Source organism: Pseudophryne corroboree, chromosome 7, assembly GCF_028390025.1.
Source record: "Pseudophryne corroboree isolate aPseCor3 chromosome 7, aPseCor3.hap2, whole genome shotgun sequence".
NCBI lineage: Eukaryota > Metazoa > Chordata > Amphibia > Anura > Myobatrachidae > Pseudophryne > Pseudophryne corroboree.
This window is the reverse complement of record NC_086450.1, coordinates 227008604-227030804: the sequence shown is the minus strand read 5'-3', so window position 1 is coordinate 227030804 and position 22201 is coordinate 227008604. Positions and strand designations below refer to the sequence as shown.

The 22201-nt window shown below is 46.9% G+C and overlaps 1 protein-coding gene across 1 annotated transcript in view; it reads right to left on the bottom strand.

Annotated features, from left to right (window-relative positions):
* PTPN4 (protein tyrosine phosphatase non-receptor type 4) overlaps positions 1-22201 on the bottom strand; it is a 444417-nt gene that overhangs the window by 242485 nt on the left and 179731 nt on the right. Inside the window, exons 7-9 of the mRNA XM_063933984.1 lie at positions 21615-21667; positions 20942-21062; positions 16352-16439 (exon numbers count right to left, since the gene is read on the bottom strand). Of these exons, the coding sequence (XP_063790054.1) occupies positions 16352-16439; positions 20942-21062; positions 21615-21667 (262 nt within the window). The remainder of the gene's footprint in view (positions 1-16351; positions 16440-20941; positions 21063-21614; positions 21668-22201) is intronic.

Sequence of the window (22201 nt, the reverse complement as noted above, 5' to 3'; positions counted from 1 at the left end):
ACTTACATCCGGCCATCTCTGCTGCGGCCCAGTTGCGGTTCCACTTCCCGGTCATCGGAAGAAACCCCGAGTCCACAACCTCCTCAAACCAGGTCAGTGATAGTATACTCAGGCCCCATGGAATCGGAACACGGACTCAAGTGCCATCCAGGACCTGGCTTCCTGTGTACAAAGTCAGGAAGCGGCACAAGGTCAGGTGATGCAGTACCTCCAGGAGTTGTCCGGACGTCTGGATCAGATTCAGGCGTCTCTAGCCTCAGTAATTCCGGCACCAGTTCCGGTAGCTGCACCACTTGCCACCTCCAGCAATGTCCAACCATCGGCCGGTGCCACTCCGCGAATTCAGCTGCCTACGCCATCCCGTTACAATGGGAATCCTAAGAATTGTCGTGGTTTCTTAAACCAATGCGAGGTACATTTCGAGCTACTAGCTCACAACTTTCCTACAGACCGGTCCAAGGTAGCATATATTAATTCTCTGCTGGAAGGATCTGCCTTGGACTGGGTGTCTCCATTATGGGAACGTTCTGATTTACTGGTTTCCAATTACTCCGAATTCATCACGTCTTTTCAACAAATTTTTGACGAGCCCGGCAGGATGACCTCGGCCTCTTCTGACTTACTCCGCATCCGTCAAGGCTCCCGATCCGTGGGTCAGTATGTGGTTCATTTCCAAACCATTGCCTCTGAACTTCGTTGGAATAATGAGGCTCTGAGAGCTGCTTTCTGGAACGGTCTTTCTGATCGCCTGAAGGACGAGTTGGTCACTCGAGAGCTTCCGGATTCTTTAGAGGAATTGATCTCCCTCTGTGTCAAGGTAGATCTCCGGATGCAGGAACGTGGAGGAGAACGTAGTCGATCGGATCGTTCTAGGTTCCGGCTTCCTCCTGCAAGGCAAGCGGTGGGTCCAAGTCTAGACGAACCCATGCAGATTAACCGATCCCGATTGTCCCCGGAGGAGCGGCAACGTCGTCATGAGGGTAAGCTCTGCCTGTACTGCGGAGCTGCGGGTCACTTCATCAAGTCCTGCAAATCCCGTCCGGGAAACGAGAAGGCCTAGCTTGTTCCGGAGGAGTCAAGTTGGGGGTTACGACCAAATCTTCTCCCACTGTTTGCTTCCTGTAACGTTAATCACCAAGGCCACTTCCAAGTCTTTTGAAGCCCTGTTGGACTCTGGAGCTGCGGGGAATTTCGTTTCTTCCCTCTGTGTTCAAAGCCTGAATTTGGAAGTACGGTCCATCGAACGGCCTATTTCCTTGACAGCCATCAATGGTACTAGGATATCCAAGGGTATCATAACAGAACGCACGGTTCCAGTTAAACTACAGGTCGGGGCTCTACATCAAGAATACTTGGAGTTCCTGGTGATCCCGGAAATGCATCACGATCTGGTTCTCGGAATACCTTGGCTCAAAAGTCACAATCCCCATATCGATTGGAAGACCGCACAGATTCGGTCTTGGGGTTCTTTTTGTCACGTTAACTGTCTCACCCCTGTTTGTCCGCTTCGTGTTTCTTCTAAGGCGGAGGAGGAACCTATTCCAGAGGCATACCAAGAATTTAGAGATGTGTTTTCGGAACAAGCAGCCGACCAGTTACCACCCCATAGAGCTTGGGACTGCCCCATTGACCTTATCCCTGGAAAAATGCCGCCTCGGGGTCGCATTTATCCTCTGTCCCTCCCAGAGACACAGACTATGTCTGCCTATATCAAAACCAATCTTCACAAGGGATTCATCCGCCCCTCTACTTACCCGGCTGGAGCGGGCTTTTTCTTCGTGAAAAAAAAGGACGGAGGGTTAAGACCATGTATCGACTACCGCGGCTTAAATGATATTACCATCAAAAATAAATACCCCTTGTCTCTAATCACAGAGTTATTTGATAGAGTTCGTGGTGCCCATGTTTTTTCCAAGCTCGATTTAAGGGGGGCCTATAACCTTATACGCATCAGAGAGGGAGATGAATGGAAGACCGCCTTCAATACCCGGGATGGGCATTATGAGTACCTGGTTATGCCGTTCGGTCTTAGCAATGCTCCTGCAGTCTTCCAGGGATTCGTCAATGAAATATTCCGAGACATGTTATATCTAAGTGTCGTGGTGTATTTGGATGACATCCTGATTTTTTCAAAAGACCTTGCTGAACACAGATTACAAGTCAAAGAGGTACTCCGCCGTCTACGTGAGAATCATCTCTATGCCAAGATGTCCAAGTGTACCTTTGAAGTAACATCAATACCGTTCCTTGGTTATATTATCTCGGGGAAGTAGCTTCGCATGGATCCGGAGAAACTCTCTGCCATTCGGGACTGGGCACAGCCACTCTCCTTGAAAGCAATACAAAGGTTCCTGGGTTTTGCGAACTATTATAGAAAGTTTATTAGAGGTTTCTCCACCATTGTTGCACCCATTACCGCCCTAACGAGAAAGGGTTCCAACCCGGGGTTGTGGCCTCCCGAAGCCATAGAGGCCTTTTCCCACTTGAAATCAGCTTTTATGTCCGCTTCAGTACTCCAACAACCAAATTTCGAGGAACCTTTCTTCCTAGAAGTCGACGCATCCTCGGTCGGAGTTGGGGCCGTTCTCTCTCAGTATGCCTCAGATAAGAAATTACATCCGTGCGGCTTTCACTCCCGTAAATTCTCTCCAGCTGAACGGAATTACACTATTGGAGACCAGGAACTCTTGGCGATTAAATCTGCCTTGGAAGAGTGGAGATATCTCTTAGAGGGGGCCAAACATGTGACTACCATTTACACTGATCACAAAAATTTGTTGTATATCAAAACCGCACAGTGCTTGAATCCTCGCCAAGCTAGATGGGCACTTTTCTTCACTCGATTTTCTTTCATTATCAAATACCGAGCCGGGACTTTCAATACCAAAGCGGATGCACTGTCCCGTTCACAAACTCCCACAGATGATGAGGATTCCTTTGAACGGAGTTTAATTCTAAATCCAATTTCTGTCTCTGCTGCCTCGACTACTCCAGATCCTCTTCCTGGAAGAATGTCCGTACCGGTCAAATTCCGGTCGAGGATACTTCAGTGGGCCCATATCTCCAAATTCTCCGGTCATCCCGGCGCCCAGAAGATGTACAAGTTTCTGCAAAGATCTTACTGGTGGGACTCCATAAGGAAGGATGTACAGGATTACGTTAATTCCTGTCCCCAGTGTACACAGCATAAATCTCCCCGTTTACCTCCTGCTGGGTTGCTTCGTCCTCTGTCCATTCCTATGAAACCCTGGACTCATATTTCCATGGACTTCATCACTGACTTGCCCCATTCCAAGGGTTGCAACACCGTTTGGGTAATCGTCGACCGTTTTTCGAAGATGGCACACTTCGTTCCTTTGACTGGTCTACCAACAGCCCCGAAACTAGCTCTACTGTTCATCCAAGAACATTTTCGGTTGCATGGGTTGCCACAGGAAATAGTCTCTGATCGTGGGGTACAGTTCACCGCAAGGTTTTGGAAAGCCCTCTGTTCGACTCTACAGATTAAACTTACGTTTTCCTCCGCTTATCATCCCCAAACGAATGGACAAACGGAACGAGTCAATCAAGATCTAGAGACTTTCCTCCGTCTTTATCTCTCCCCTTCACAGGACAACTGGGTGGAGTTGTTACCTTGGGCAGAGTTTGCCCATAATCATTCGTTTCATTCTTCCACTGGTGAATCTCCATTTTTCATCAACTATTGGTTCCATCCAAGAGTTCCAGAATTACTAAGCCTTCCGATGGAAGAGGTTCCAGCCGTAACGTCCACTCTACTACACTTCAGACAAATTTGGAGTAAGGTTCATGCTAATCTTAAGAAGGTTTCAGTCCGGTACAAGTTCTTTGCGGATAAGAAACGGCGAGCCGCTCCACAATACAAGGTTGGCGACAGGGTATGGCTGTCCACACGTAATCTCCGGTTGAAGGTGCCCACCATGAAGTTTGCTCCAAGATTCATCGGTCCTTACCCTGTGCTACAAGTCCTGAATCCTGTGGTCTGCAAGCTGGGTTTACCTTCGCACCTACGTATACCGAACGCCTTCCATGTTTCTCTTCTTCGTCCTCTCGTCCTTAATCGTTTCCATTCAAAGACCTCTAGCCCCACCTCAGTGGAGACTGAAACAGGAACAGACTTCGAGATCAAAAATATTCTAGACTCGCGTTACCTTCACAAGAATCTGCAATATCTGGTGGAATGGAAAGGATATGGTCCTGAGGAGAGAAGTTGGATAAAGGCTTCTGAGGTCTCGGCTCCTCGACTAGTCCGGATCTTCCATGCTAGACATCCTACGAAGCCGGGAAAGTGTCCAGGGGCCACTCCTAGTGGAGGGGGTACTGTCACGGCGCCGCGGTCTTCATACTTACCTCTCCGGGCGCGCTGGGTCTCCGTGCGGCCGTCCTCGCTGGCGGGTCCCGGCGTCCGGCGCTCCGTCTAGCAGGCCTCCACGTCCGACGTCCTCGGGAGCTGCGGGTGACGTCATCGGCCCGTCCTCCAATTAGGCCCTGGCGGGAAGTTTAAATTCAGACGCCGGGCAGTGCTCCGGCGCCTGAGTATCATCGCTCAACTGTACCTGTGATCTCCGTGCCTCCAAGCACCTCCGTGCCTCCAAGCACCTCCGTGCCTCCAAGCACCTCCGTGCCTCCAGCACATTCGTGCCTCCAAGCACCTCCGTGCCTCCAAGCACCTCCGTGCCTCCAAGCACCTCCGTGCCTCCAAGCACCTCCGTGATTTACCAGCACCTGTCAAGTTCTCTCTTTCAGGAGACCTTCAGCGTACGCACGTGCCTCCTGTCCGCCGATCAGATCCTGCATGAGGAAGACTTACATCCGGCCATCTCTGCTGCGGCCCAGTTGCGGTTCCACTTCCCGGTCATCGGAAGAAACCCCGAGTCCACAACCTCCTCAAACCAGGTCAGTGATAATACCTTTTGGAGTTCAGGGTGCTGCTGTACTCCCGAGACTCAAATCTATTCATTTTTTTAGCTGTTACATTTTATCTGATTACAGCTAATCAGGTCTTTTGTAGATTTCATAGTAACATGCATTTGGTGATGTCAACTCTGTTACACGTCGGTATATTATGCGATTGTAACAGGCACAATCACTTTGTCTGCTTTCTTTAACTGTGTGCTCTCTTTTTGTTTATTTTTTAAAAAACAATAAAACATTCCCTATTTAAGAAGAAGAAAAAAAGGACAACAGCAACAGGATCAGCTCTGATCAGTTAAACAAGACTGAAAAACAACATCTAACACAGGGCCAAAGACTGACCAGTAAATGCTTACAGTACAGTTTAATCCAGTAAAGAGTGTAGGTCCCATAGGGGTCTTTCAGTTGGAAGAAGTAACCTGTCTGGATCATTAATATGTAATGTCAAGTGAATGCAACAGGACTGATCCATCATCCATGTATGTGTATCTGGTACATAAACATATTGTACAAGGGTTTCAGCACACAGATGGCTATCATTTGCTTTATAAACACTCTGCTATTTGACAGAAGTATGATTAAAAAAAAAACTCACATTAAATACAAAATTCTAGCCAGGTGGAACTACAGGGATAAATCAGGATTTTCCTGCAGTGTCATTTCTGGAAAGATTAAGGTGGAAGATTTCAAAATGATAAGAGCCACTCACAGCAAATAATATAAAAAGCACAAGTAACTGTTTCACACGCACAGACAGCACAAAGTACTGTATAAAGTAACCAGAAGTATAAAATAAACAAAAGCAGCAGATCTATTATATAACGGACCTAGTGTCTTTATAGGCCAAGCCTCATGCCACCTCGCCTCATAGCTCTCACTAACTACCTGCTATGATACAGACCCGCCCCTCCCAGCTCTCACTGGATGCCTGCCAGGTCATATTCCCCTGCCAACTTAACTCACCGATTTCACTGGCTGTTTTACAGGGCACAGCCTCCTGCACGCATCTTTGAGTCTTCGATATTGATACATCGTTATAGCTTCCAAAATGATAATTGCACTGTCCACATTAAATTAGAAGGGAGTGAAAAAAGAAAAAATAGGATTTTAATTACCTACCGGTAAATCCTTTACTCGTAGTCCGTAGGGGATACTGAGAATCCATTTAGTACCATGGGGTATAGACGGGTCCACTTGGAGCCATGGGCACTATAGAAGTTTGATAACGTGTGCTGGCTCCTCCCACCCTGCCCCTCCTACCAGACTCAGTCTAGGAAACTGTGCCCGAGGAGAAGGACATACTTTGAGAGAAGCACATAGATAAAGAAAGTGGTGAGATTTCGAACCAGCACAACCAGAACAAGAGGAAAGCCATGCTAACCCAACTTAAAAACCGGAACAGCAACAGCTGAACCAAACAACAGTAGTTCAACAAGTAACCGTGCAGGAAGAACAAAGCACCGGGTGGGCACCCAGTATCCCCTATGGACTACGAGAAAAGGATTTACCGGTAGGTCATTAAAATCCTATTTTCTCTTACGTCCTATGGGATACTGGGAATCCATTTAGTACCATGGGGAAGTACCAAAGCTCCCAAACCGGGTGGAAGAGTGCTGAGGTTCCTGCAGAACTGACTGACCAAACCTAAGGTCCTCAGAGGCCAAGGTATCGAACTTGTAAAACATGTTCGAACCCGACCAAGCAGCTGCTCGGCAGAGCTGTAACGCCCCAGGCAGCTGCCCAAGAGGAACCCACCGACCTAGTAGAGTGGGCCTGTACAGATTTTGGAATCGGCAAGCCTGCCATGGAATAAGCATGCTGGATAGTGAGCCTGATCCAGCGAGCAATTGACTGCTTTGAAGCAGGACACCCAATTTTGTTGGCATCATATAGAACGAACAGCGATTTCCTGTGACGAGCAGTTCGCTAGACATATATCTTCAAAGCCCTTACAACGTCCAAGGGCTTTGAAGGGCAGAGGTGTCAGTAACAACCGGGACCACAATTGGCTGGTTGATGTGAAACGCCGACACCACCTTAGGAAGGAATTGCTGACGAGTCCTGAGTTCAGCTCTGTCCTCATGGAAAATCAAGTAGGGGCTCTTGTGAGACAACGCTCCCAGCTCCAACACGTGCCTTGCCACAGCCAAGGCAAACAGCGTGACGGTCTTCCACGTAAGATACTTTACGTCTACCTCCTGTAACGGTTCAAACCAGTCCGATTGGAGGAACGTCAGAACCAAATTGAGATCCTAAGGTGCCATGGGAGGCACAAAAGGAGGTTGGATGTGAAGAACACCTTTCAAGAACGTCTGGACCTCGGGGAGAGAAGCCAAGTGTTTCTGAAAGAAAACAGACAAGGACGAAATCTGAACTTTTATGGAGCCTAGGCGTAGGCCCACGTCAACTCCCAACTGCAGAAAAAGCAGGAAACATCCCAGATGAAATTCCACTGTGGAATAATGTCTGCGCTCACACAAAGAGACATATTTTTCCCAGATAGGATGGTAATGCTTTGACGTTACCCCTTCCTGGCTTGGATCATAGTCGGGATGACCTTGTCAGGAATCCCTCTCCTAGTTAGAATCAGCCGTTCAACTTCCATGCCGTCAAACGCAGCTGTGGTAAGTCTTGATAGACAAACGGGCCCTGTTGCAAAAGATCCTCGCAAAGAGGCAGAGGCCACGGATCTCCGATTAGCATCTTGAGAAGATCCGCATACCAGGCCCTTCGCGGCCAGTCCGGAGGAATGAGAAATGCTTGAACTCTTTCCCTTTTTATTCTTTTGAGAATTCTTGGGATCAGTGGAAGAGAAGGAAACAAGTACACCAGCTGGTATACCCACGGAGCTGTCAGGGCGTTGACCGCTACAGCTTGTGGGTCCCTCGACCTGGAACAATACCGTTTGAGCATCTTGTTGAGCAGAGAGGCCATCATGACGATCTCTGGGTACCTCCATCGACGTGTTAGCCACTGGAACATCTCCGGGTGGAGGCCCCATTCCCCCGTATGCAGGTCGTGTCTGCTGAGGAAATCTGCTTCCAGTTGTCTACTACCGAAATGAAGATCACCGACAACGCCATGGCGTGTTTTTCCACACAGAGGAGAATCCTTGACACCTCTGACATTGCGGCTCTGCTTTTTGTTCTGCCCTGTCGATTGTCACCGTTGTCACATTTGGCCTAATTCAGACCTAATCGTAGATGTGCTAAATTTAGCACATCTACGATCAGCTTCCCTAACAGGCGGGGGGACGCCAAGCACAGGACTAGTCCACCCCGCATGTCAGACCCTACCCCGCCGCACAAGTACAAAAGCATCGCACAGCGGCGATGCTTTTGTACTTGAAGAGAAGCTCCGTACCAGCGCAGCTCCTGCGCTCTGGCAGGAAGCTACTAGTCGCTGCACCGTTCACAGCGGCTGAGTGTGATGTCACGCAGCCTCCGCTGCTCGCCCCCCGCACAGTCGGCGCACGCCTGCATTGCCTGGACCATGCCCCTAAAACGGCGGGCAAATGCCGCCGGCCCACCCCCACCCGCCCAACGACCGCCTCTGCCTGTCAATCAGGCAGAGGCGATCGCAAGGCTGGGACGGCCATTTGCTGTCTGGCATGCGCCGCAACTCACCGGCGCCGGGGTAAGCGCAGTTCAGACTTGAACGGCTGCGGCGCGAAAACGCACAGCAGCGATCAGGTCTTAATTACGCCCATTGTCCGACTGAACTTGAATGGCCTGATTCTGAAGAAGAGATAAAAGTAAACTGTTTGATATAAGGAGAAATATCTTTAGACGCAAATCTGAGTTCTATCCCCTTACCTACAAGAGCAATATGGTGGAATGCTTTTATAAGACCAGGTTGGATGATTTTAGAAATCTGTGCCAGCAAGGCATGTCAACAAACAGAAAAGTCAAAACCAACTTAAATAAATGGGAACGAAAAGTCCTACGGAATCTTACAAAAGATACCTCTTTGATTTTCAGGGAGGCAGACAAAGGGGTTGGCCTAGTGGTGCAGGGTAGGGAGAATTATATCATGGAGGCGAATAGACAATTGCGCAATACCGAATTCTATAAAAGATTGGAATTCGATCCGACACCAATCTATTTGATAGAATTACAACATCTGTTGGATGATGCATTGGCCGATGGAGTTATATCCAGGGAGGAATTAAATTTTTTGTTCATTAAGCACCCCACTATTCCGATTTATTATCACCTCTCGAAAATACACAAGTCACTTAGAGTTCACCACCTGGGCGTCCCATTATCTCCGGTATAGGTTCTTTGTCCTCCAATCTGTCCTTTTTGTGGATTCTTTTCTCCAGCCCCGTGTCTCTTCCTTAAAATCATATATCAAAGATACCACTCATTGTCTCCAATTAGTACAGGATTTTGTCTGGAAAGAGACATATGCCTTTATGACACTAGACGTACAAAGTCTCTATACGAACATCCCACATGACCTAGGTCTCGATGCAATAGCAACTAGACTTAGGGCTGATGGCGATCTTTCAGAGAGACACAGGGTATTTCTGCTGGATGCCATTTCCTATATTTTTAAACACAGCTATTTTTTGTTTATGGACACTTTTTATCTGCAGGTGATGGGTACGGCCATGGGGACCAGGTTTGCGCTGAACTATGCCAATCTATACATGGGCCTATTTGAGAACACCCATGTGTGGGGTGGCAGGTTCGGTGTGAACCTGGTCCTCCAAGGCCGTTACATTGATGATCTGTTTATTATTTGGGATGGGGATCTGTCATCAGCACAACACTTTGTTTCTTGTTTGAATTCCAATCACTTTAACCTTCAATTCACGCACTCCTTTCACCCTACCACAATTCATTTCCTGGATATAACTCTAGAGGCCAGAGATGGAAAAATACACACCTCCAACTATAATAAGGAGGTTGCCACCAATTCCTACCTGCACTACCGAAGTGCCCATTACCCCCCTTGGAAGAACAACATTCTGAGGGGACAGTTCCCGCGTTTAAGATGCAACTGTATGGAAAACACTAAATTCATGGAACAAGCTGGATCCATGATGGAAGCATTCAGTGATAGGGGTTATCCTCAATTATCTTTAGAAAAAGCTATGAAAGAGGTCTCCGAAATAAGTAGGGATAGCCTACTGAAGTCTGGGAAAACGAAATAATAATAATAAAAATAAAGATACCGATGCTAAACAAGAGGAGTTAGCCTTCATATCCATGTATAATAACAAAAGTATGGAGATAAAGAAAATTGTCTGTAAAAACTTTAGGATTTTAAATCAAGATAATCTACTTCGGGGCCATATACCAGATAGACCAAAATTTATATATAAAAAAGTAAATTTCTTAAAACTATTCTTGCCCATAATTTAATTAAGAAAGTAGTGCCACAAGAGGAGAAAGGGATTCCACACGAAATGTGGTTACCCCAAAGACCACAAGGTTTCTATCGATGTGGGGGCACTACATGCACCACTTGTAAACATATATACAGGAAAACCACACATCTCCCTGTTAGAGATGGGAAAGAGGAGTATGAACTCCAGTATGAACCAGTTTTATGAACTGTGATACGACTTATGGAATTTATCTCTTGGTTTGTGGATGTAACCAGAGATATGTGGGTCGTACAACAAGAAGCATTAAAGTACGCTTCATGGACCATCGTCGGAATATTGTAAACAAATTACATATTCACTGTATTTCAAGACACTTTAGTGACTTCCATGTGAGCGATCCCAGTTCTCTCCATTTGATAGCCATTGAACACACTATGGTCACTAAAAGAGGGGGGGGGGATCGTTACAAAATTCTATGCAGACAAGAACTTTATTGGATTGAGAATGCTGATTTATATACAGGAATGAAAAGCTATACCTTAACACTTCAAATACACTTTACCATGGAGCCGCTGCGGCCGCTATACTTAATACACACTCTACGTACTCTTTACGCTGTTAGTGAAAAGAGTCCCGTACTGTGTACGGACTTTGCGCACAAACGCCGCGCTGACGCTACAAAGTACACACAGCGCGTACACAACCAGAGATACACCGCAAACCCTTAACAGCTATGCAATGCGATAATAATACACTTTAAACCTTAGCAGGGAAAGGAAGACACGACACCAGATTGTAATTAAACTGCTGGGTTCCGACACCACAGCATATTATTACTGAAAGGGGGTTACAATATATACAATACAATACACCAGAATAATGGCTACAGTCAATGTTACATACTTGTTTGGATTTCGCTGCGCTACCCAGTCTGGTCCTCCGTCATCTAGATAGATAACTTTGTGAGTCTTGTGTCTGACCAGGCCTGCAGCAGGCTCTCTTTATACAATTCTTCCAAAACCTAACACAATGGATACTGTAATCTCTTTGTCCATTGGACACAGGGATGGTCATTTACAGTACAGGAGAGGTCATAGGTCGGTTTGAATAGGTGGGCGATGTCTGTTCCAACTGCTCTTGTGGGTGGTCTCCTCTGGATTCCCACCGCATACATAATGTACAGTAAATACAGTTTATATCTATATTCTGCTCCTGCACATAACTATTCGCAGGAACATGCGATCTTCTTCAAACCAACACCGGAATATTACCCTTACAATACTCTAAGGCTGGATACCAAACACCACCTTATAACCTTGTTCTGTCCCCTCCTATCCTGTAAAGGTGAATCCCTTTGTTCTGTTACCATTTAAACTGCTGTAACTTACTGATGTGGTGCAGGGAGACTATGTTTACACTGTGCACTATTTGGATTAAATATGTAATGTGTTTTGATAGCTTTCCATGCGTTCACAAACTCTACCGTACATACCCATACCACGCAGGACCGCGGGAGCGACCATACGCAAATTGCGGATATGTGCACGCACGTCAGAACAAGTACACGCGCTGAGGCCATCTGTGTGTAGTTTGTACGTGATGTGTGTACTGCAATATTTTTCGACTTTGATAGGATGTTCAAATTGAATACTATATATTAGGTTTGAATGAAGCTGTTGAACTCAATTCAGTTCGGTGATGCTCCACCCCCTCTTTTACATATATTTACATATATTATCTCATTTGTGTCTGGTTACGAAGCATTAATGAAATAAGAATGTGCATAATAATGAAAATTATGTGTAATATAGCTTTTCTGATCTTAGGTCTTGGTATTCTTTGATGTAGTATATTCATGTATTACGATATATATATACATTTTTGAATAAGAATAAAAATAATTATGAATCAGTACATTTATATTGTTTACTCTATATATGAATTTTATACTATGGCTGTTATTATGTTTATGTAAACATTGTAAAAATAGATGATACTATCGTTCTGTGAACGGGTTATTCTTGTTGGCAATTTGGTTGGCCATTTGACGTACAGATGGCATACAGAGCGGATCTAGAGAGGCCCACTTATTATTCTATCTGATGCCAACGACATTGGAGCGGTTACCATAGAGAGAGGGCAGAAGGAAGTGACGTATAAGGTCACGCACTGCCCTCCTCGACACTGATGTGCGCCTCACCCCGCGTCACTTCCTGTGCGCACTTAAGTGCGGCAGAGTGACGGAGCGGAAGTACACCCTGGATGCTATTCATCTGTTTTGGCGGATCACATCCGCATTAGTGAGGAGGCGGAGGTATCAAGCCATAAGCCACTTTGAACATGTGATTCGAAATACACCACTGCCACTACTGTCTGTTAAGGCAATAATAGGTAGATACCATTCCAGGTTTTCAAGCCGATACAAATTAACTTGGAAATTAGTGGTCATGTGACCGCAAGGGATAATACTATTCTGATGAATATTTGGAATATTAGTATGGATTTTATATATATATATATATATATATATATATATATACACACAGGTTGAGTATCCCATATCCAAATATTCCGAAATACGGAATATTCCGAAATACGGACTTTTTTGAGTGAGAGTGAGATAGTGAAACCTTTGTTTTTTGATGGCTCAATGTACACAAACTTTGTTTAATACACAAAGTTATTAAAAATATTGTATTAAATGACCTTCAGACTGTGTGTATAAGGTGTATATGAAGCATAAATGAATTGTGTGAATGTACACACACTTTGTTTAATGCACAAATTTATAAAAAATATTGGCTAAAATTGACTTCAGGCTGTGTGTATAAGGTGTATATGACACATAAATGCATTCTGTGCTTAGACTTAGGTCCCATCACCATGATATCTCATTATGGTATGCAATTATTCCAAAATACGGAAAAATCCCATATCCAAAATACCTCTGGTCCCAAGCATTTTGGATAAGGGATACTCAACCTGTATATATATATGACTGGGAATATTGGAAGGAACATTATTGATGTTTTTGTCTGTTGTTATTTGGTGACATTATGAGATGAGATGGTCATGAGTAATCACATATGCAAATGAGCAGCCATATTGTTTATGGTATATAAACCCTTACCAGCAGCACTACAAGCACCTTGAAACAATTGCGTTAACGCAACGAAACGCGTTGGTGATATCTGTTACCCATCCTTGCTCCTACGGACTCATTACAACGGAAACTGAAGAGACCTGGTCCAAGCCCCCGACACCACTTCACCCAGACCGCTTTTCTGGGAGAGACCTCATTCTATTGTGTTGCGTTTACCAAGGGACTGCTATTTGCGTGACGCCGAATGCCTTGAATTCGCCTGTGGTAACTATAAACATACGTATCCATTGAATGTTGAGGTCTAAGGAGGACACGGGACTATTAATATCGTAACAGGTCTTTGGAACTATTCAGTTTTTTCATCCACATTTCCGATCAGGAGCAGCACTAAATGTACTTTTAGACGCTTTTTTATTAAATTTTGCTAGTTTTTAATTTACCATACCTATTTACCTCTTATTGAGACTGCTGAATTTTGATCTTAAGTGTTTTATTAAATGTGTATTATACTGATCATCTCATCTCATTTCTGACCATCTTAGCACTGTATGTTTTATTGCTTTGTATTTCCACACTCTTGAGGTCTGAACTACCTAGCGCAGGAGTCAATTGCCTTTGGGTAATTCTCTCTCTTTGCTTTCCTGACTTGACCCTCTTCCTTGAAACTGCACCCCCTGGGTGAATGCACCTGTGGTCAGAAGAATCCAATTCTGATACCAAACCTTCGACCCTCCACTAGGTGAGAAGTTTGTAGCCACCACAGGAGGGAGATCCTCGCTTTTGGCGACAGATGAATCCTCTGATGCATGTGAAGATGCGATCCGGACCATTTGTCCAACAGATCCAGCTGGAAGGTCCTCGCATGAAACCTTCCATACTGAATTGCTTCGTAAGAAAACCATTTTCTCCAGAAGGCAGATGCACAGATGTACTGAGATTCAGGACGGCTTCAAGACAGCCCGAACCATCGACTGGATCACCATTGCCTTTTCCAAGGAAGGAACACTCTCTGAGACTCTGTCAAGTAACATTACCAGGAAATTAAGCTTCTGCATTGGTGCTAGGTGAGATTTTGGTTGGTTCAGAATCCACCCATGATCCAGGACTTATCTGGTCGTGAGACCAATATTCTCGAACAACTGCTCCCTGGACGCAGCCTTTATCTCTCTCCCCTGGAGAAGAGGAACACTGTGCCTTACATGAAACACACTCTTTGCCTGACATACTGCAGCAGTGACAGCACACACACACAGGAAAAGGTTAAATGCACAATTAACCCACAAAGAACCCTTTCACAGAGACACAGAGAGAGGATAGAACCAGTACACAGCACCCTTATCGCTAAAGTTAAGCTTAGCCGGGTCGCAGACTAAGTACCTAGATTAGGGACTTAGTACACTAGAATAAAGCTCCCCCCTGCTATGACCCCCAATCTGGAGGCTCCGGAGGAGTTACGCGTCCCAGTAGTCAGCATCTATGTAGCTGCAGTAGAGTAAGATGGCGCCTGAGAGCTGCTGGATCCGCTCATAGTGAAGCCCCGCCCCTTCAATGGCGCGCATTCTTCCCGCTCTTCTTTATACTGGCTTTATGTGTCTGAGTGCATAAAATGGAGTTATCCCCCTTTTAAGCCTGTATTGCCAGTCTGGGTACTGTGTACACTACAGTGTACTAAGTCTGGAGACTCATTCTGCCTCGTGTTGAAGCCATGCGTCTCCGTACCCTCATGCCGCCATGATGGCCGGCGACCCGCTACCTAGGACGCCGGCTTAGTACTCCCTACTCTTCTGTCTTCTGGCTCTGTTAGGGGTGGCGGCGTGCTGCGGAAATGTACGCTTGCCATGGTGGGTCTTGCGAATAGCTCCCTCAGGAGCTAGCATCTTGTCAGCGTGAACGGGACCATTAACCCTTAGTGGGGTTGGGCTGTTCATCCCCTAAGTCCCACGAAACAGGTAGGCTGGTCCCATCCAGTCCTGCCTGATAATAACAAACTTTAAAAATAAATGAAGAAAACTCTTCAGGAACTTCCAGAGATGTGACCTGCTCCTTCGGGCACATTTTCTAAACTGAGTCTGGTAGGAGGGGCATAGAGGGAGGAGCCAAGTGGACCCATCTATACCCCATGGTACTGAATGGATTCCCAGTATTTCCTAGGACGTAAGAGAAATGGTTGAAAAAACCCTGGATGGGGTGGTGGTAGAGAATAGGGGCGGCAAAGGAGACAGAGAGAGAGAGAGAGAGAGAGAGAGAGAGAGAGAGAGAGAGAGAGAGAGAGAGAGAGAGAGAGAGAGAGAGGGGGGGAGGGAGTGAGACTGGGGAATGAGAAAGATGGGGGAAAATGGGTAAAGAGAGAGAGGGAGATAGGTAATGGGTGTAAATGGGGAGATACAGAGAAGGCATAAGGAGGGGGGAGAAAGAGAGAGAGAGGGAACAACGACAAATGGCCAACGCAGGACAATGGACAACACTAATTGGGCGTCTTATAGCCAGGATCTGGACTGGGAAAAGATCCAGAATGGACATTTGATATAGACAAATCACAGTGTGTGCGGGTACATAAATAGCATACATAAATAACGTCTTACTATATCAAAGCACCTTTACCTAAATTACATTAAGCAAAGCACTGGAAAAGTGCTGGTTTTCATTAACTTCTTCCTCCCCTCTAATAGGGGCCACAGTAACTGCTCCCTGAAATCACATTTCCAGGAATTCAGGAAAGTAAAAGCCACAAAGAAAAATTGGCTCTGTTGAGCAGCCTCATGACTAACTGGTGGGCAGCAATGCTACATTGCAAAGCACCTTTTACAAGGCAGATGTGCATGCAAAACATGATTTATTTCACTCACAGCAATGTTCTGACAATCTTTACATCAGTCTGGGAACACATTTCCTTTAGTACATATGCTCAGTGAGACACATAACAAATGTTGTCACTGCATTGTGCAATTAGAAAGCCACAGCATAAGAAATTCACTAACCCGTGCATAGTGTAGCTCCACTCCATACAGGTCTAAGGTGCGAGCAGTGCTGAGATAGCTGAACTCAGACTCTGCTGGAGACAGACCCCTGAAAGATAAAATACAAAATCCACCATCAGAATTACAGGGGTCACAATATGTTATGACACATTTTAAAATATTGCATTAAATAAAACCAGAATCACGTTTTTATAAGAAACCAAAAATGAGTGAAAAGAAATTTGTTTCGATTACAACAGAGATATTGTTTTCCACGTTCGACTAAATGCTCTTGTGACACATGCATCCTAATAACGTAACACGTGTCCTGGCACACGGTTTGGGAATCATAGTCTATAAGCCAAAACAAGCAACCAATGGGCTACAAGGTTTGCAAGGAAATGCAATTATAACTTCCATTTTCTCCTCTTCTGAAAGAGCAGTCACTGTGATAAGCGCTGCCATCTCACTGGTATAGGCGGTGAAAGGCTAGCAGGTAATCCCCCAACATTACTACCCTATGTTGTGTGCCACTGATGCCAGGACATTACAGAGTGAAATGGTGAAGATGGGCTCAATTACTGCAAGGTATATGCTATTATTGTCAGGGGGCAAGCACAGTATGTATTATCAGTAAAGGGCAGTGGGAAATGCTGTCCATCAGAAACATGATGTCATGTAGAATATATACCATTTTTGGGAAAGATGAAAACATTACCAGGTAAGTTTAATAAAGTGCTACACAACTGTATCATAGAACGCTAAAGGGGCAAATACCCAGTGTAAGAGATTAAAGAAATTGCCAATATAATAAAGTAATACAATTATATTAATCATTAATCGTTAAGAAATAAAAGGAAACACATAAAAAGTGAGACAGGAGATCAAATCAGTAGTTGGTTAATAGACCTTATAATGAATGTACAAAAAGGATTGAGACTATACTATATACAGTATGTTTCATTTAATAGAGAAGACGTAATAAGCAAATTATTATGTATGAAAGCACCAATAGAACTGATACTTTAACAACACATATGCCAATGAATGATACCGGTGAGAATACATAACACCTAAACAACTTAGATTAAAGTGGAATTATCCTAGAAAACATGACATTTATTTCTTTACTAGGTGCTTCATCGCGCCCTACGGGCGCTCTTCACACCGTCGCAAGGGGCTACGCCCCCTTAACCCTTGCATGCCTTTCTGGGGTTCAATATTTGTATTATATAAAGTATTACCTGCATTCCTTTGTTAGTGGTTAAATATTGCACAATGAAAGGGCGTGCGATGGTGAAGGAGGCGCAGCCCCTTGCGACGGCGTGAACAGCACCTGCAGGGCACGATGTACAGAATGTAGCGGGTGCGGGGGGGACTGCGGATGGTGTCTGTAGATGCTGCAGGTGGAGGGGGGGCAGAAGTGGGGGTGGGGCCCGGATGGGGAAGAGTCGGGAGGTGCTGCCGGTGGGGGAGGGGCAGAGGAGTGGGGGATGCAGATTGGGGAGGGGCCCGGAGGCACTGCAGGTGGGGGAGGGGCAGGGGTGCCATGGGTGGGAGAGGGGCAGGTGTGGGGATGTTGTGGATGGGTGAAGGGTTCCGGAGGTGCTGTGGGATGGGAAGGGGCGGGAGTGCCGGGGGTGGGGTAGGGGTCCGCAGGCGCCATGGGTAGGGGAGGGGCAGGTACGGGTGGTGCGGCGCATAGGGAAGGAGATCCGGAGGTGCTGCTGGTGGTGGAGGGGCAGGTGCGGTGGTGCCATTGGTGGGGGAGGGGTGGGTGAGGGGGGGACCGCGGATGGAGGAGGGTGTCTGCAGATGCTGCGGGTGGAGGGGGGCAGGTGTGGGGGGAGACATATAAAGGGGGTGGATGGTGGAGGGGGCCTGGAGGTGCTGTGGGTGGTGAAGGGGCGGAGGAGTGGGAGCCGCGGGTGGTGTAGGGGGTCTGGAGGCACAGCGTGTGGGGGAGGGGTGGAGGGGAAGGTGCGGAGGTGTGGTGCATTGGGGAGAGGTCTGGAGGCGCTGCGGGTATTGTACCTGCCAAAAAGGTAGTTGGAGGGTATGCAGTAACAGGGTCAGAACAGGGTTGACGGGGCCAGGACAGGGGTGACAGGGTCAGAAAAGGGGTGACGGGGCCAGGACAGGGGCGACGGGGCCAGGACAGGGGCGACGGGGCCAGGACAGAAATGACAGGGACAGGATGGGGTGACAGGCCAGGGTAGGGGTGGCAGGAACAGGACAGGGGTAACAGGGCCAGTATAGGGTTGACAGGGCAAGCACAGGGGTAACAGGGCCAGGATAGGGGTAACAGGGCCAGCATAAGGGTAACATGGCCAGCATAAGGGTGACAGGGCCAGCATAAGGGTGACAGGGCCAGCATAAGGGTGAAAGGGCCAGCATAAGGGTGAAAGGGCCAGGATAAGGGTGACAGGGCCAGGATAAGGGTGAAAGGGCCAGGATAAGGGTGGCAGGGCAAGGCCAGGGGTGACAGGGACATGACAGAACACAGGGCACGGGAGAGATTGGTATTAGGGACAAAACAGTGGTGACAGACAGATGTGTCTTACCGGAGTCACTGCTGCTGGCTGCTGCTGTTCCACTCCAACCTGTTGGGATCTGCTGCTGGTGGAGACTTGGCATGGCTGACTCTCTTAGGCTGGAGTCCTGCTTCCTCTGCCCGTCCGCATCCCTCCCCCCCTCCTCAGTCACACACCGCAGGCCTCGCGCAGCTGCCGGGCACTGTGGTAAGGGGAGACTGGGAGTGACTGGTTAGCCCCCAGGAGATGCTGCGGCTGGAGGGAGGAGGGAGGAGGGGGTCGGAGCCTGCAAGCAGCTCGGACTTCTGCAGCGTTACCAGCCGGCTAAAGTGTGTGAAGGAGCTGGGCGCACCTCACTGTGGGTGGCAGCGCTGCAGCTAGCGGTGGGGTTGCCGGGGCTGGAGATAACAGAGGCAGTACGGAACCTGCACAGCGGCAGGTGCCCCACAAAACTGCAGCTAAGAAGCGTGGAGTGTGCCAGAAAGTGACGCTCCTCTGCGCCAGAGAGGGGGGGGGGTCAAGCACACAGTGAGCCGGTGCTCGTCTGTCTGTACGGCATACCCCCTCACACACCCGCATACCTCCCAAATGTCCCGATTTTCGCGGGACAGTCCCATTTTTTTGGGTCTGTCCCGCTGTCCCACCCGCGGGTCGCAGTGTCCCGCGGTGACGGGGGTCAGTTGGAAAGCTCCTGTACTCGCTGGGGGTACGTACCGTTGGCCCCACAGTTTTAGGGGGCCCCCCGGCTCGAGTAGCTCTGTCCCAGCTCAGAAGCCCCCCCACCCCCCGTCCTGCCAGCAACAACGGCAGCATTGTGCTACTGTCAGCACACGCTGCTGCGTATTGGCAGGTCTGTGGTGTTGCAGGGAGGCAGCAGTCTCCCTGCTTTCTTCTGCCTGTGCGGGTGTGTAGAGGGGAGCGACCACCTCCTCTGGATTTACCCCTAGCTGAGGGGCCAAAATTCCATAAAAAAAACAACAACGGAATTTGCGTAAGGGGGCGTGGCCTCGCGTCCGCGATTAGGCCACGCCCCCAACCCACAGCAGGCACAGCAATGAGATAGGGCTCCTCTATCTCAAGTGCCCTGCTTCCCCCCGGACTCATAATCAGCCCCTGGGGGCATGCCAGCAGCTCACAGAGCGCTGGGCATGCCCCCTCATTGACGAAAACAGGGCCCTCCCGTGAAGCCACGCCCCCTTTTCGCCGAGTGTGTGTCCCTCCTTCTGTCTGAAGAAAGCTCCTGCAGAAAGCTGGGAGGTATGCACCCCTGCCTGTGCCATGCCCATACTATCTGTTTCTGCTCCTAGTCTCCTATAGATTTGGCCAGATCTGTGACTCATTTGACTAACTCCGCCCACTGTTGTGACTCCGCCCAGCGTTAGCAAATGAATCACAAAGTCACAGATCTGGGCTATTATATAGGAGATCACTCTTGGATCATAGAAACGGAAAGTCTGAACACTTGGTATTTTCAGTGCAATACCATTTTTATTACTAAAATGTATTTATATAATCACCAAAATATTACATACTGCTTTACAACAGTGAACAAACAGTAATAAATAGAGACCAATAACCCTACGGCAAAACTGTAAAAGCAGAGGGGAAAAGTTAATTATTTATAATTAAAAAGCTATTTGAGAGCAGAGTATTTACATGTTTTATCCATGGAATGGAATGTCTATCCCAATAGCGGGTTGTGTACGAAATCCCGGCATTCGGATTCCAGACAGTCAGAAGATCGACAGCGGGATACTGAGGGCCAAAATCCCAGGCAGCTTGCGTGTAATTATTTCTTCCTTCCCCTACCTCTAATACTAACCTACCACTCCGGCAGTCTAACCCTCCCTCCCCACAGCCTAACCTTAACCTCCCAACACTCCCGCAGGCTAACCCTAACCTTGGTACTTACCTCTGGGATCATAGGAATTCTGACCGTCGGGATACTGCGGTCAGTCTTCTGACTGTTGGGATCCCAACTGTCGGTATTTTGACTGTATCCCCTAATAACATACAAAGTGGTCTCCTGACCAATGAAAGTACAGAACATGGACAGCAACATGCCCCAATATCTCACCTGTGCTGCTGATGCAATTTAGCAATTTCCTTCTCAAAGTCCAGAGGTTGGTTAGGGATAAAAACGTAGTCAGAAAGATAACCGGGCAAGTGCTCCGAATGACTGTAGTCTCCCAGTTCAGCTTGCAGGGAAGAAGATGCTATTAATTAGATGTTCATACTACATGGAATTTAAATACATACTGCAACTGAGCATGTTTAGTACAGGCATAATTAGAGTCTAGAAAACAGTGCCCGTCTCATCAAGATCTACCACATATGAAATGTATTCAGGATTTTAGTAAATGATTAGGCGAATCAGGAAATCTGAAAAACATGGTGCGCTAGAGACACTTCAGAGAAGCGTTGGCAAATTCTTATCCGAGTTATCAATGAATAGTGGCAGACTGTCAGCAATTGTACCGAGGCAGCAGACAGAATTAAAGTACAGTAGGTGATCTAATGACATTACAGAACAGTAATATTTATGTACAGTCACCATTGGGGTACAAAAACAAGATTACACACCAAAAAAAAATGGTAGTTAACATATTAGCCTGAATTGAGAAATGTGGGTATGTAGTTTTACATATTTCATTATACAGATTGCTGTTAAATAGATCTATGGTACTCACAGTTTAAGTTCAGATACACAGATATAATATAAAGTATGTAACTTTTGCAGTAATACTTACATTGAACTGCATAAGAAGCCAAAAGGGTTGCAGTATTGTAAGGGCAGGGCAATCTGTAAAGATGAGGGGAAAAAAAGAATAAAGCAACAGGACATCTATAGACTGAATAATACATTAGGTACAGTATAGTCCTATTCTCCAAGACTCTTCTTGCTAAGAAAACCTAATGCTGGGTACAGACTATGCCCACGGATCTACCAACCAATGGATCAGACAACAGAGTAGACGATTTGCCAAGCATACACACTTACCAATCGGCTGATGGATAGACCTGGGCAGACATCACAACTGAGCAGGCATTAGGTGCACACTAGGACACCATTCTGACTAGTATTGGCCATTTGAATTTGCCCACCCATCTGTGACGTCATTGCATATGGGATGGCCCGTGGGTCAGTCGTACACACAGCCAGACGTGCCGATACGATATATTGGCATTGGCTGTGCTGCACGGCCAACCTTCATAGGTCTTTAAACAATGTCATTCAGAGACATATCAGATATACATACGACCAGAAGAACTGGAGATGTAGTATCATTCAAGTGTGTACCTAGCATAAGATACTGGGTACACATGCATACACACA